Source organism: Tiliqua scincoides, chromosome 13, assembly GCF_035046505.1.
Source record: "Tiliqua scincoides isolate rTilSci1 chromosome 13, rTilSci1.hap2, whole genome shotgun sequence".
Taxonomy (NCBI): Eukaryota; Metazoa; Chordata; class Lepidosauria; order Squamata; family Scincidae; genus Tiliqua; species Tiliqua scincoides.
Window position 1 is genome coordinate 14,125,001 of NC_089833.1, and position 15,940 is coordinate 14,140,940.

At 48.7% G+C, this 15,940-nt stretch overlaps 1 protein-coding gene across 1 annotated transcript; it reads right to left on the reverse strand.

Moving 5' to 3' along the window:
* Positions 1 to 14,301: 14,301 nt before the first annotated feature.
* On the reverse strand, positions 14,302 to 15,555 carry LOC136663904 (QRFP-like peptide receptor). Its single transcript, XM_066640870.1, has one exon. It carries the CDS (start codon positions 15,553 to 15,555, stop codon positions 14,302 to 14,304), a length of 1,254 nt encoding a protein of 417 aa, XP_066496967.1.
* Positions 15,556 to 15,940: the final 385 nt, after the last annotated feature.

A 15,940-nucleotide genomic window follows, 5' to 3' on the forward strand; every position in this document is an offset into this window, starting at 1 on the left:
AAGTGCTGGGTTTATTTTTAAGCAAGACGGGAGATATGAATGACATGCCTGTATTCCTTTTGGGAGCAGAAATGCGGAGGAGGAACAGGCTGCTTGCTTTGCAAGGGTCACTCGCTCCCCACCCCATCATGTCTCAGATGGTGTATGATGATTCCTTGGATTGGGGCCCGGTCTCTTCTGTAGATGATATACAGTCCCAGATTGACGACATTTATTTTTGGCCCGTGTTTCTCTAGGTCAACAAAATATTTCTGCGGGTAATTGATCTGTGGAACTCCTAGCCACAGGGATGGCATCCGGCCTAGATGCCTTTGAGCCATTTCTGCCCAATGCTGTATGTACACAGCAGGGATCAAATGTGAACAGCTGTGGGTCGGGCAAAAATGGGTTAAAAGGACAGATCTCTGGACAAAAAGTTCATGACAGGTTACAAGCCATGATGGGTATGTGTGACCTCCTCATTTTAGGAGTAGGCTACCTCAGAATGCCAGGTGCAAGGTAGTGATCACAGGATACGGGTATCTTGTCTTGTGTGCTCCCTGAGGTATCTGATGGGTCTTGGTGAGATACTAAATGGGCCTGATCCAGCAGGACTCTTCTGATGTTCTTATGGTAGCTTTTTCTCCTAGGAGAAACACACCCAGTGGAGCTAGTGATATGCATAGACTCGCCTTGAATCCTGGAGAGCAGCCTATTTTTTTTTGGCTGACATTGGCTGAGTCTTTTGAAGCAGCGCAGCTGTGAGTGGCTGGGAGTCAGACCCTAAAGAGAGCACATGGGGGCTTTGATATTTTGCCGGAGTGAGGAACACTCCCCTAGCTCTTCCTTTCATCCTGCAAGCGCAATCAAACCCATTTAATGAATGAATTCTCGTGCCATTTCAAGTTGGCTTGGAATTCTCCCTCTCTGCTTCCTCTCTACCCTCCACCCTCTCTCCTCCACCTGCCAAATACTCACCAGTAAATGGATGCGAGCTGTGTCAGGGCTCAGACTTTAAAAAAAAAATAAAATCTTACCCTATTGCGTTTTCTTCCCATTGTTCATTTGAAAGCCATCCTGCACGTCCGCCTGTGAGTCACTGGACAGAAGTAACATGAACTCATAATTCTCATCCCTACTAGTATGCTGAGAGAAGAAAAAAAAAATAGACCGTTGCTTTGTAGCTACATCTAGTCCAGCCTTCTGCTTCTCACTAGACATCTCTGGGAAGGCAAGAGAAGGAAATAGGCTTTCCCTGCTATTTAACCCTTCAGTGTGGTTGGTCTGTGGAACTCCTTGCCACAGGATGTGGTGCTGGCGTCTAGCCTGGACGCCTTTAAAAGGGGATTGGACAAGTTTCTGGAGGAAAAATCCATTACGGGTTACAAGCCATGATGTGTATGTGCAGCCTCCTGATTTTAGAAATGGGCTATGCCAGATGCAAGGGAGGGCACCAGGATGCAGGTCTCTTGTTATCTGGTGTGCTCTCTGGGGCATTTGGTGGGCCGCTGTGAGATCCAGGAAGCTGGACTAGATGGGCCTATGGCCTGATCCAGTGGGGCTGTTCTTATGTTCTTATGTTAGCTTCTGAACCTGTCTCAATAGCCTTTGATGGACTTGTCCTCCATAAAGTTGTCTTTAAAGCGGTTTTTATTTTTGTAGGTTTGTAGGTCTTTGATCTACATCCCATCAAGGACAATGATCCTTCAGCCTTACAGATCCATCCTTGCATACAGACAGCCCGTGAACTGAAAAAGGCTGCTCACCTGCAGAAATGGACCACCCGAGATGCCAATACTGGGATTTGTCCCGAAAACAAGCTGGGGAGGATTGTCTATCCATCCCAGAACTGAATCACAATAGCCATGAAGAGGTCCTACACCTGCGTATGACGGTTGTCAACCTGCCCACCTGTCCACGTACAAGTCAAACAGCGCAGCTTTGGAATGCAAGAGAACAAATGGATCCGATTCTGGTTTTAAAATGATAACATGAGGAACTGGTTGGGTGAAGTCTCCCAGGTTGTTCTGCTTTGTGCTGACTTCAGCATCTCCTGTATTTGACCGGAAGAGAACAACTGGACGTACTGGATGAAATATTCAGTGAAATGGACTGAAATTGAACATATGTACAGTTGAGTTCAAAGCAAGGACTCTACCAGCATAAGCTACGGCCCCCACCGTATGGCTGAATTAGAACATCACAGCACATTTTAGCCTGTGGCTTTTGAACGCAATCAGAACTCTGGCGATCTTCTCCTTGAAAGTACTGAATTAGCACTGCGTGGCTGGAGAGGGAGAAACTTCATGTAGACCTGGTGTTTGTATGAATTGTTGGTTTAAGAGTTTTAGTCTTTGTAGTCTTTATCCTGTGATGTTTGGGCAGAACTTCCTTCCTTGGCCCTAGCCTAGAACGGTGACGCAGCCAGGCAGAGAGGTCAGTATAAACAAACTGTAGTAAGGGATATCTTTTTACACGATGAGATGCCTGTAAACAATCTCATGTGTCACACTCATGCGCCCATGTCACCTTCCTCTGTCTATTTTTTGTGGCTCCCGTTTTGTGGGGGTGGGTGGGAGGTGTGTATAAACAAACCCATCAGTCCATCATGTGATCTTATTTTTCATTGTTCTGGGTTGAGTGTGGACAGGAAAGGTCAAAGGTTTCCAGTCATGTGCTTTGGGTTTTGGGTGCCTCATGGATCTGGGTTCGGAAAATAAACAGAGTAACCAGGGGATTGCTGGATTCCAGGGCTGAGCTTGGTGACAGTGTCAGCCCCACCATGGTGATCTTCTCCATATCTAAATCGTCCTCTCGTTCTACCTACGTACTGTTTTGCACAATATAAACATCAAATAAAGGGCTAGGGAGTTGTGGAATTAGGTTTCATTCTGTTATCATTGCACTTAACCACATGGAGACTCACAGAGCTAATTGGCTCTCCCCCCTTTTCTGTTGACTTTAGAAAAAGAGATTAGCCCCTATGATTTTTCTACAAAGGACTTCATCGTAGATGGCTTCTGCTCGCCTTTCCTCGCTGTAACACGAGAAGACTTGACGCAGTGCTTGCTGAAGGTTGATTCTGATGTTCCTTTTGCCCTGTGTACATCATGAAGGTACGATTCACATGTTACCTTTTCAACTCGGTAACCCAAAGAGTGATTGTGAGTGGTGTATCTGTGGTGCGAATGCACCCCCCTGTGGCAGGAGCTGGTACATCATGTGCCAAGGATGAAATGTAAGCCTGGGCATTCCTTTGAACAGGTCAAGTCCCATTCTTCCCACATGAGGGTGCATTCAGACAACCTATGTGCACACAAACTGTGAGTGGCCATACCATGGTAGCTGTTAACATGAGAGCATGAGAACTGGAGTAGGGGACAAGAGGCAAGCGGAAAAGGGTCAAAGACGGTAGTCAAGCCTCTTGTCCTGACTTTGCAAAGGCTGTGGAGCTGTCCAACTAGGGTGTTACCTGGAGCCAGGTGCTAATTCAGAAGAAATGTTGGGCTAACAACTGACAGGGCCCAACCCAGCTACATGGATGCCCCACCCCTTCTGAAGCATCAACAGTGTCATGATACATTGGTACTGAACATAACAACATGAGCCCTGCAGAATCAGGTCAAAGGCACATCCAGTCCTGAATCTCACAGTGGCCCACCAGATGCCTCGGGGAGCACACCAAACTACAAGAGACCTGTATCTTGTTGCCATTCCCTTGCATCTGGCACTCAGGTGCAGCCTGAATGGCTCAAGGTTTGTCACCTGCGATGGACCTTTCCTCCATCAATCTGCCCAATATCCTTTCAAAGGTATCCAGGTCAGATGCCATTGCCATATCCTGTGGCAAGGAGTTCCACAGGTTGATTACACTCTGGGTAAAAGAAATATTTTCTTTTGTCTGTCCTAACTCTCCCAACACTCAATTTTAGTGGATGTCCCCTGCTTCTGGTGTTTGTGAGAAGGAAAGGAGCATCCTTCTATACACTCTGTCCATCCCCTACATAATTTTATATGTCTCAACCATGTGCCCCCTGTCATGAATATGTACAGTTTAGGCCTAGTAGCATTGCAAAGCCTGAACCAAGCTAAAACAGTAACACAGAAGTGGCTTGCATTTCCTAGCTGCTAGGTATTTACATCTCAATGGAAGGTGATAATGTAAGCACCTAGGCAGCCAGAAAGACGCCCATCAAGGATGGAATGCAGCTGTAGATCTCCAGGGGGGAGGAAAGAGCTGAGAGGGTGAGCAGCCAGCCCCACTTCTGGAGGACAGGGTCTTTAGTCTTTGTATCTTGGTGAGATAGGTGGTGGGTGCACATCCTGCCCCGCCAGGACCATGTGGCCCATAGGTAACTGGGCCTGAGGATCTGCAAAAGAAGCTGACCCAGGTGAGAGTCAGAGAATAATAGTTAGCCAGTTAGCTTTGTTGTTTTATGCTGATATGTTTCCTAGAAGTTTTTATGCCTCTAGCATTTGCTGCCTTTTGTAACTTTTTGTAACGCTATGTACTTAATAAAGTAAAAATCCTTTTACCATGTTGGTTCATTGTCTGCTGGGGACAAAGGTTCAGAATCCTGCCTAGCCATTCAGCAAGCTACCAAATCCTCATTGTGGACTAGTAACTTGAGGACTGAGACTTTAAGTAAAGAAAGTGCTCGGTGCCTATAAGGGATATAGTTAAGCCTAGAGGGTCTCGGTGTCCCTGGACTGAGACACTGGCTCTTACAGGGTGGTGGCAGTACTACCGAACAGGGATCTTTGAGGGCTCTAGGGTTCAGAACCAACAACTCTGAGCACCCCAAAACCCTGGGAGTCTGAGACCAAGTGTACGACACCCCCTCAGGCACCTTCTTTCTAGTCTGAAGAGCCCCAAATGCTCTAGTAGCCTTTCCTCATCAGAGGGGCACCCCAGCCCAGTGATCATTTTGATCACTCTCTTCTGTGCCTTTCCCAGTACCACTATATCCTTTTTAAGATGTGGCAACCAGAGCTGCACACAATACTCCAGGTGTAGCCTTACCATTGGTTTGTACAATATCATCATAATACTGTCTTTTTAAAAAGTTGCCATCCCTTTTTAAGACTGGCCTCCTCTTGAGCAGGGCTCAGGGATGAAACAGCTTGTGCTGCCAGATGTATATGCACCCTCCCTTCCTGGTCTTGGGTTCACTGTTGCATCTACTCTTAGATCCCATGATTATACTGGAAGGCCTGGTCTTGGGTGGGGGAGGGAGGACCAGTCCGGATGCACTAGAACCCCCTGAATCTGCAACCTCTACAAGTGGAGCACCTTTCTGGGTGGTGGTGCTTATTGGGTGTCACTGTGTTTGCTGACCTGCCTCTTGGCCTCTGTAGGAGTGATGGGGCCCCTCTGATCTGAGGCTGATCATGGGGCATGGTGTCTCCTGCCCAGACACCCCTCTACTTAGCTATCATTGGATCCTAGTCGTGTGTGTTGAACACATTTCAAACAGCCGTCCTCAAAAAAGCAAGGATGGTATTTATTTGCAGCTATCAATTTTGATCTGTATCAAGACTCATTCCCTATCTGGCAGTGTACGGTGTGTGGTTTTGCAGTTCAGCTAAATCAGAAGTCCCAGTGAACGGATGAAATGTCTGTTGCATAAAAATGGTTTAATAGGAGAATAAAACGGTGGGACGACTGAATGTGCAGCCTGCAAATCCTTGACCCCTCCCGTTCACCTCAGGGGGAGATCTCTAAAGAAGAAATGAACACTAGATAAATCAACAGAATCAAAGCCGGGAGCCAAATGATGCTTCCTGCGAATGCGCAATCACCAGCTGTCCCCACTGGTCCACCTCTTGCTCCTAAAGGGGGAATAGCAGACGTGTGGAACATAAGAACATAAAGAGTGTCCTGCTGGATCAGGCCAACAGCCCATCTAGTCCAGCTTCCTGCATCTCACAGTGACCCACCAGAGTGCATAAGAAGATACCTACATCCTGGTGCCACTTCCTGTATCCGTCATTCAGAGGTGGCCTATTTCTAAAACCAGGAGGTTGCACATACTTGTCATGGCTTGTCACCTGTGATGGACTTTCTGCCCCCCCAGAGGGCCACCTTGGGTCAACTTCATGGGCTGGTTGGTGCCCATAAACAACCCCAACTCAAATCCATGAAGGGACCAATCTAGAACCAGGGCCATCTTTATCATTATATAGCTCTGCTGCAGTGCATTGTGGGGGGGAATGCCTGCCGCCAGTGAATAAGAGATGAGACAATTTTACCCCCTCATTCAACCCCTCTCAGCCCCCTCAAACCCTTCCACTCAGCCCTAGTACCTGCCAGGTTGGGAGGCCACCCTCTTTTCTCCGCATGGGTACTTGATCAGAGGCCCTGACAGCAAGATCCTAAGGGAGAGGCACATTTGTTTTGGGTCACTATGTGTGGCATGTACCAGGCTGTTGAATGATTCCCGTGTACTTGGCAGAGGTTGTGAAGTGATGAACGGAGCTGTCAGAAAAGGCCAGGAGGAAGGGAAGGAAACCAGCCCAACATCTCTTGCTTTCTACATGGGCGACAGGCATCGAGTTGCAATTTTGTTCCAGCACACGTCAAGGCAATCGGGAAGAGCTGGAGCGCATGATGCGCTATTGTCCTCTGAGGTTTGAATGCCATTTCTATTCTGTGCCTGGAGCATCTGCATATTAGGAAGGTAATATTTGGGTCTCAGGGGAAACAGGAAGCACTTCTCCTGCCCCCAACAAATGGCTTTGTGTCATCTTCTGGGCTCTGTGCGCTGACGAGAGTTAATACCTTTATTAATTTCACTGTCTGGGCCATTATCGTAACCTATTAGCAAGTATTTGTGATCATGAATGCATCTGGCAGCTCGATTTCCTTCCTGGAAATTGGTTTAAGAAGATTCCATTTCATTTTTTTTCTGGAGCGTCGGGGAGATCACCTTTCAGACCTGAATTCATTTCTCTCTCTGTGTTCTTCCAAATGAGCTGTTCTCAGCTGTGCAGTATAAGCACTAGAGCTTTTGGGGATGTAGTGACACAACCACTGGATAGAATGAGATGGGACCAGCTTTAAGCCAATTGGACCAACGGCTCCCAAGTTGGACCTCGTGCCTAAGGGCTCCCGGTGCTAGGGTAAAAATAAAAATAATATTTTTTTCCTATATCGTTTCACAGTCACTAAAACAATTGGTTTTTCAAAGGTAATCTACATATTTTGTTTGTTTACTTGTAGGCTTTCATGTATGCAATTTTATAAAGATCTGAATTGGTGAAGGGTAAGTTTGTACCAGCTGAGGGTGGCTAGTGTGGGGAGCTGGAGAGGGTAGTGAAAGGGGGCAGTTTTGGGTGGGGGCAAGGAGGCCAGTGGGCAGACTGAACCTGGTAGGGGAGTAGGACCAGCTGAATGGGACCTTAGGCCAGATCCTAACCCACCTCCCACCTGACCGGTGTTATACCAGGCTGCTTGGATGTGTGCCAGTGAATCAGAGTAGCCCCATAGGGATGGCTGGTGCACCATATAGGGTAAGGGGATAAATATCCTCTTATTCCACATTGCACCACAGCCACCTCCTAACCTGCACTGGATACAGCTCAGGCCAGTCAACCTGCCTGTGCTTGCACAGGTTAAGATTGGGCTGCCCGTCCCTTTCAACCACTGTGCTCCAAAGCCCTGCAGCGCACCTGTGAATGCTTCATGGCACATCAATTGTGCTGCAGCACACAGGCTGGTTTCACACAGGTTTCACACAGGCTGAAAATCGCTGGCATAGAGCATCCATAGAGCATCCAGTCACGTTCTGGCAACTCCTGCGACGTCGCTGGAACCAACCGTATTGGCTTCTGCCTTTCCATTGGACCATTTCAGCGACGTAGAGAGGGGGGATTTGCTGTATGGGTAACAGCCTATCCTCCATACCTTCTTTACCCAGGCTTTGTGCACTGGAGAGGACACTTCAAGATCTCCAGCAGCTCATGGATCGTTTTAGCAAGGCCTGCCAAGATTTTGGACTGACGATCAGCCTGAAGAAAACACAGGTCATGGTTCAGGATGTGGACTCACCTCCCTGCATTACACTCTCTGCACATGAACTGGAGGTTGTCCGTGACTTTGTGTACCTTGGCTCAACGATCTCTGACACTCTTTCTCTCGATACCGAGCTAAACAAGCGCATCGGTAAAGTAGCTACCATGTTTTCCAGACTCACAAAGAGAGTCTGGTCCAACAAGAAGCTGACGGAACATACCAGGATCCAGGTCTACAGAGCTTGCGTCCTGAGTACACTTCTGTACTGCAGCGAGTCATGGACTCTTTGCTCACAACAGGAGAGGAAACTGAACGCATTCCACATGCGCTGCCTCCGACGCATCCTCGGCATCACCTGGCAGGACAATGTTCCAAACAACACAGTCCTGGAACGAGCTGGAATCCCTAGCATGTATGCACTGCTGAAACAGAGACGCCTGTGTTGGCTCGGTCATGTTGTGAAAATGGATGATGGGCGGATCCCAAAGGATCTCCTCTATGGAGAACTTGTGCAAGGAAAGTGCCCTACAGGTAGACCACAGCTGCGATACAAGGACATCTGCAAGAGGGATCTGAAGGCCTTAGGAGTGGACCTCAACAGGTGGGAAACCCTGGCCTCTAAGCGGCCCGCTTGGAGGCAGGCTGTGCAGCATGGCCTTTCCCAGTTTGAAGAGACACTTTGCCAACAGACTGAGGCAAAGAAGGAAGGCCCATAGCCAGGGAGACAGACCAGGGACAGACTGCACTTGCTCCCAGTGTGGAAGGGATTGTCACTCCCAGATTGGCCTTTTCAGCCACACTAGATGCTGTTCCAGAACCACCATTCAGAGCGCGATACCATAGTCTTTCGAGACTGAAGGTTGCCAACACACAGAGCATCCAAAGGTGTGCATTCAAACATCTTTGCAATGCACAAGCTTTCCCTTCATTACAACCCTTCCCTTATAATGACTGACAGTTTAGTAGCGTCAAAATAATGGGGAGCTCCCTCTCTTCCCCTTGGTGTGCTTTCCTTGAGCTCAGCTATCAGGCTGTGGGCAATGATTGTGCTGATGAGAAAACCATGTCTGGATCCCACATCACAGTGAAACCTTGTCATTAAGGCAGTGGTCGCCTGTCTCAGTCTAGCGCCCTCTGGCCTTTTTAACAGGTGTTTGGGACAAGCAATCTCTCCCTACAAGGAGACGTGTAAGAAAACGGCACATCCAAGCATTGATTCACTGTCTGGAAACAAATTTCCAGGTGCTAATGATTGCCTGGGGAAGGGAGAGAGGTGTAAAGGCAACAGATCTAGGAGGACGTGGTAGTCAGTGGGCTCACACGGCAATTTCAGTGCAGAGCGGTAACTGTCTGGCTTTCTGTGACTGGGAAGGGATTCTTGTGTTCCTCCTGAGCTCGGAACCTCTTGACTGAACCCACCCCTAGGAAGCATCAGGAGAAGTGGAAGTTGGAACCCTCTCCCAGATAAATACCATGTGTCCCCCCAAATGCAGTCAGCCAACACCCCTCCCTCTCAGCTTCCCAACACTCCTCACTCTTGCCCTCACCAGTTAAGCAAATCAGGGATATCTTCAAGCTAGAGGCTGGACAGGCAAGTGCAGAGATGCTCTCTAAGAAGATTTCCTGCTATAGGATGGGGTTGGACTAGATGATCTTGCGGACCCTTCCAACTCTGTTATTCTATGGCAGAAATTCAGATATTCCACCTCCAAGAGCAGCACCAGCCCAAGTCCTCCAGGTTCTTGGGGGTGGTGCACCAAATGCTGCCCGTTTTAGCATGATGGGTGATGTGTCAGCCTCTATTCCTTCCACTCCTTAGATGGGAAAAAAGGAAGAGGGAGACTGAAGAGAAAGTGGGGATGAGAGAGGTGGGCTAGAGTGTCCACCTTTCCTGTCTTTGCTTCCTGCTCTCCCCCCTTCTTTTTCTCCCAATCCAAGGAATGGGTGGTGCACACCCTGCCCAACTACTGCCTGCCTCAGTTGGCCTCATGGATGGGCTGATGCTGTTCAAGAGGAACTCGGCCATCCTTTCGGATTGGCTCACTGAAATTGACTCACGTTGACTATCACTGGCAGCCAGAACACATTTTGTCGTTCCAGTTGTATTTTATCATGGCTGTTCTGGATGCATGCAAACCTCCTGTGAATGTCTCGATCATAGATGTTTTGTATTGATATATACGAAGCGGAAACTGAATGCTTTCCACATGCGCTGCCTCCGACGCATCCTCGGCATCACCTGACAGAACAAAGTTCCAAACAACACAGTCCTGGAACGAGCTGGAATCCCTAGCATGTATGCACTACTGAAACAGAGACACCTGCGTTGGCTCGGTCATGTCGTGAGAATGGATGATGGCCGGATCCCAAAGGATCTCCTCTATGGTGAACTTGTGCAAGGAAAGCGCCCTACAGGTAGACCACAGCTGCGATACAAGGACATCTGCAAGAGGGATCTGAAGGCCTTAGGAGTGGACCTCAACAGGTGGGAAACCCTGGCCTCTGAGCGGCCCGCTTGGAGGCAGGCTGTGCAGCATGGCCTTTCCCAGTTTGAAGAGACACTTTGCCAACAGTCTGAGGCTAAGAGGCAAAGAAGGAAGGCCCATAGCCAGGGAGACAGACCAGGGACAGACTGCACTTGCTCCCGGTGTGGAAGGGATTGTCACTCCCGAATTGGCCTTTTCAGCCACACTAGACGCTGTTCCAGAACCACCATTCAGAGTACGATACCACAGTCTTTCGAGACTGAAGGTTGCCAACAACATACGAAGCGGTTTATGGTAGGACTTCTATACCATGACTGCAATTTATAATTAGCACACCGTACTAAACGGAGATCACTGCCACCCCCCACCCAAGAACGAATATGGTGATATTGATAACAGACACTCTTTCCAGAAATGGGGATTTTTCCAGTGGTGAAAGGGTGTGATAAGATGTTCAGTTGTGACTGTGAGTGCGTGTGTAACCGCAGGTCCTATTCAGGTCCGAGGCTCAGGGCTGCCTGCTGAGGTGGGACTCTTGTGATCTGCGGTGGTGGCTGGTGATAAGCGAGTGAAAACATTTTGCCAATAACAATTCCCGCCAACCTTCGCTGCTGTCCTCCTGGGTGATTTGATCAACGCTAGAGAGGATGATACAAAATAAGGGAGGCGAGAAGTGAGTTAGCCTTTCATTTCTCTGCCGGTGGATTTGAAATAACTGAAGCTGATGTTAAAACCGAAAGATACATGTCAAAAATTCTGCGGATGCTTTTTCCCCCCATCATCTGCAATCCTGGCCTGACTGGGAACAAAATCCAGAATGAAATTTTGGAAGTTGGAATATCTGCCAACTGCAGTGCCACTTCATGCATTTGATGTAGTAAGCTACACTCTGCAAAAGCAGGTGCTGAGATTAATGTGTTGGCCTTTAAAGTGCTCAAATGCTTGGTTGTTTTAGGGGCTTCAAGCGAATGTAGCTACTCACTCTGTCTCTGGAAGCTGAAAAGTAGATCACAAGGGCCAGGTGAGGGTGGAAGGTCTTTACTGGGAAGTTTGAAGACCACTGGTGCATAACAGAGCAACTTCACACATGACATTTTGGAGCATATGCTGAGGGTCCAATCCTGTTCAACTTTCCACCACTGATGCGGCCATAGTGCAGCCTCGAGGTAAGGGAACAAACATTCCCTTATCTTGAGGTGGCCTCTGTGACTGCGCCCCCCCACGACAGGATACAATGCATGCCCCATTGGTATGGCCAGGGCCTAGGAGAGGGGGGTAAAGGGGGTAATTTGTACCCTGGTCCAGGGCAAAAAGGGTGTGCCAGGAGCCAAAGGATGGGGCCCAGAAATTTCCTGGGATCTGACACTTTCCTATCTACTCAGATTTGTTGCCCGTATGGGATGCTGGGGACATTACCACGACTGATGCCACATGGGTGGGTAGACCTGGGCTCCAAAGACTTTTCCAGCTGTCTCTACCCTCCCCTCACCCTGCTTCGCCCCTCCCTGCCTCTATTCTGCTCACCCGTCACCACCCTCCCCTGTTGTGTTTCACTGCCCCCCCCCTTTGCAAAGGCAACCAAAAGAAATTTTGTACCCGCTGATAAAATTCCTCTTGGAGGCCCTGGGTATGGTTGCACCAGTGGTGGAAAGTTGGATAGGATTGGGCCTGATGGTTAAGTGTCCCCTTGAAAATGTAATGTGTGAATGAGGCAAAAATCAGGTCGATACTCTCATAACAAAGTTGGCTGAGTGTCAATTCCTATTGAGTGTGTCTTTGTATGGTGAACCTGGGTTTGCTGCCGCGTAATGTGTGAACCGGGCCATGGGGCTGCGGTTGTTTTCAAGGCTGCAGACCTAGTCTTTTGAGTGCTTGCTCTGTGGTCCAACCCAGTGCTGAATTGCAATCCGGAAAGCAAAACATCTCCCCCCTCCTCTCTCTCCCATAAATTTAAATAAAATAAATAAATTATAGATTCAAGTGCTGTCCCAACCCCATAATTTATTTCCTGCATGACTGCAAGCAACACTGGTTATCAAACCGCAGGCGGCTTCCCTCATGCACTGTCAAAATCTGGTCCTCCTAATTTGTTTGATTTGCTTTATTCATTACTTGCGCAACGGCAAAATCAACAACAGTGAACCTAGAGAGAAAAACACAGGCAACAGGATAACCGCAGACGGCAGGTGTCATCGCCTGGGAGGAAAGGATCTTCTTTGTTTTGAGACACACTGTGAGTAAGAGAGATTTTTTTTATTACACATTTTTAAATGATTCTCTCCTCTGGCTGTTTCTGATTTGACTTCCACTGAAATCTTAAAGCAAAAAAGCTGCCCTGGGGGAAGGAGCTGTCATTTAACGAAATGTTTCCAAGATCACTCCACCTCCTTTAAAAATCCTCTACCATTCTTCAGATATTTGAAATTCATTCTGAACAGTGGTAGAAAAATTTTCTTTCCAAGACCAAGACCTCGCAGTATCTGTGATGTCAAATGCCACTCCATTACCCAGGGCCGATCTTAGGAGCCGCAAGGGGTCCAATGCAATACATTTTTCAAGAAGAGCCCCACTGGATCAGGCCAAAGGCCCATCTAGTCCAGCTTCCAGTATCTCACAGTGGCCCACCAAATTGTCCAAGGGAGCACACAAGACAACAGACACAACCTGTGTCCCGGTGCCCTCCCCTGCATCTGGCAATCAGAGGCAGCCTGGCTCTAAAACCAAGAGCTTGCACATACCTACTATGACTTGTAACCCGTAATGACCTTTTCCTCCAGAAATTTGTCCAATCCCCTCTTAAAGGCATCCAGACAAGCTACTATGCATATTCTTTCAACAATGATAGTAAATGGGACTTATTCCTGGGTAAGTGTGGCCTACGATTGTTAAAAATTTTCCTGTTTGATGATGTCACGTCTGGTCATGATGTCACTTCCGGTGGGTCCTGACAGATTCTCATTCTAAAAAGTGGGTCCCGGTGCTAAATGATTGAGAACCACTGGCCTAGACTGTTCAACTAACCCAGTTTGACTTCTGGGAAGCCCAGCAGCTCTCCAGAACCTTTTCCATCACCTGCTGCTGGAGATCCTTTTTAAACTGCTGGGGTTGAATCTGCTCCCCTCCTTGTATATCCTGTACTCTATTACTGGGTTAAATCCCCTCCCAGTTGAGTAAGGGCAGAAGAGGACATTTCAACCTGCATGACAAATGGAGCCTGCTAAAGTCCTCCCCCTCCACAGCTATGAAAGACAAAAGAATCTGGCCCTTTGTTTCTGATCACCCTAGAAAGTGGAGGAAAGGTGAATCAAACTGAATCCCATGTTGCGGTTTGCGTTCAAGATGATCTCCATCAAGTTGAAGCCTTCCAATTTTGGATGAATCCATCGTACATCCAATTCACTGGCTAGGAAATGAGCTTCTAGTTCAAGAGTCGTTCCGTGCAGAGACATGCAGTGTGCGTTAGCAGAGAGTGTTGATGGTCTTGTTGATCCCCAAGGAAAAAGATGCTCCCCTGGCCCCAGTGATGGTCTGTTTGAATGAGGCACGAACAATACAGCCATCCCATCCATACGTCTTGTTCTCCTCCTCTTGGTGAGCAGAAGTTCCTCATTCTCCTTCCTCTGTGAAAATCGGAGGCGCAGACACAGACTCACCCAAGAATAAGTAGGTGGATTCCATGTGTCTAACACCTCTCAGTGTGGCCATTTGTATTTGCTCTATGGAAGATAATGCACAACCTTCCAAATAGATGTGGGAATGTGTTCATGTGTACGCATGCACATATGAAAGAAAGAATCGGGTTGACATGGTTAAAGGACTGCTTTACACCTGGGTTCTGAGATTGTAGCTCTCTTTGCCTGGCCTTCCAATGGCCACCACAAGCCTAGGTTCTTTGCCCGCGGAACTCCTTAAGGAGAGCAGTTCAGGAGCAGAGGAGCTCAAGCTCTTTTCCGAGAGGGAGATGTTGAGAAGAGACACCATCTTCTTGTGGTACCGATTCCTCATTTCCTTGGCTGACCTGGAGAGGTTGCCGATGAAACAGTAGCAGATGGGATTGAGGCTGGAGTTGGTGAGGCTGAGCCACTGGGCGAAAGGGCGGAGCTGCAGGAGCCACGGAGAGGAAGCCACATCTTGCGAGATCTTGGGGCCATTGAACTCGATCCAGATGTCCACCGTGTAAATGGGCAGCCAGGAGATGGCAAAGAGGAGGACCAGAGCCACCACCATTTGGGCCACCTTCTTGCGAATCGTCAGCCTGGAAGACGGCAAGGTCCGGGTCAGGGCGCTGCAGTCCCTCAGTTGCCGGGTGGGACTCCAGAGTCTGTGGACGGTCAAGCAGCAGATGACCATGTTGAACAGGACCGGCAGGCAGTAGAGGGTGCCGAAGAGGAGAAAGCTGTAGGCTTGCCTGACTCTCTCCTGGGGCCATATCTCCCTACAGATGGGGAACGCCAGCGGAGGCCCCTGCGGCACCGAAATCTCATCCATTTTGTTCATAAATATAAGGGGTAAGCAGATCCCAGAGGAGAAGACCCAGATCACCAGGATGGTGTTCAGGATTTTCCTGTGGGTGAAGAAGGACCTGGCATTGAGGGGGTTGTGTACGCTGTAATATCGATTCAGGCTGATCACGGTGAGGCTGAGAACACTGGTGGAGACCGCCACAGCCTGGGTGAAAGGCACGGCCCTACACAAGAAGTCCCCGTAGACCCAGGCCTTGTAGACCAAGTTGGCCACCGTGATGGGCATGCAGACGCAGACCACCATCAGGTCGCAAACGGCCAGGTTGATCAGGAGGATTCTGGTGGCGTTCAGGCTGGGAATACGGCCCTTGCGTTTCTTGGTGAGCATCCGGAGCGACATGACATTGCCGACGAAGCCCACCAAGAAGGACAGCGAGTACATGAGGCTGAGGCTGATGGTGACGGGGTCCTTGTGGAACAGGAAGAGAAGGTTCTCCAGCTCCTGCCAGTCCAGGTCCCAGCTCCCGTTCGGTAGTTCCGACAAAGACAGGTTCTCCGCTTTCAAGAGTTCCAGCAGATTCTGGAACTCCCGGTGGTGGAATGAGAGGTTCATGGCTCTTCCTTGACCCTCACATGGATGCAAACGGAGAAAGTAAAGATGACATCCAGGCCTTCTGGGGCATGGAAGGTCTTCTTTCCCAACACAAAACTGCAACTAAATCCAGAAAGTTCACAGGGAGCAGGCCAGGAAAACCTGAAAAGGAGGTTTTAATAAGGTCAGATCACTCCAGCTGCCGTATTTTATTGGTCATAAATCAGGTGATTAAATGCACTACAAATCCTCCGAACGATTTTTGCTCCATGCTCATATCTGATGGAATCATTATTGGCATTATGGATCATTTCCTGAGTGCGCAAAGCGTTTTGCATGGGGGAATGTGATGCTCTCCTTCCAACAACCCTGTACGGTAAACAGGTTCTTGTGCATGTCTACTCAG

Excerpts from the sequence above, each read along its gene's own strand:
- LOC136663904 (XM_066640870.1), bottom strand. The coding sequence starts at position 15,555 with ATGAACCTCTCATTCCACCACCGGGAGTTCCAGAATCTGCTGGAACTC.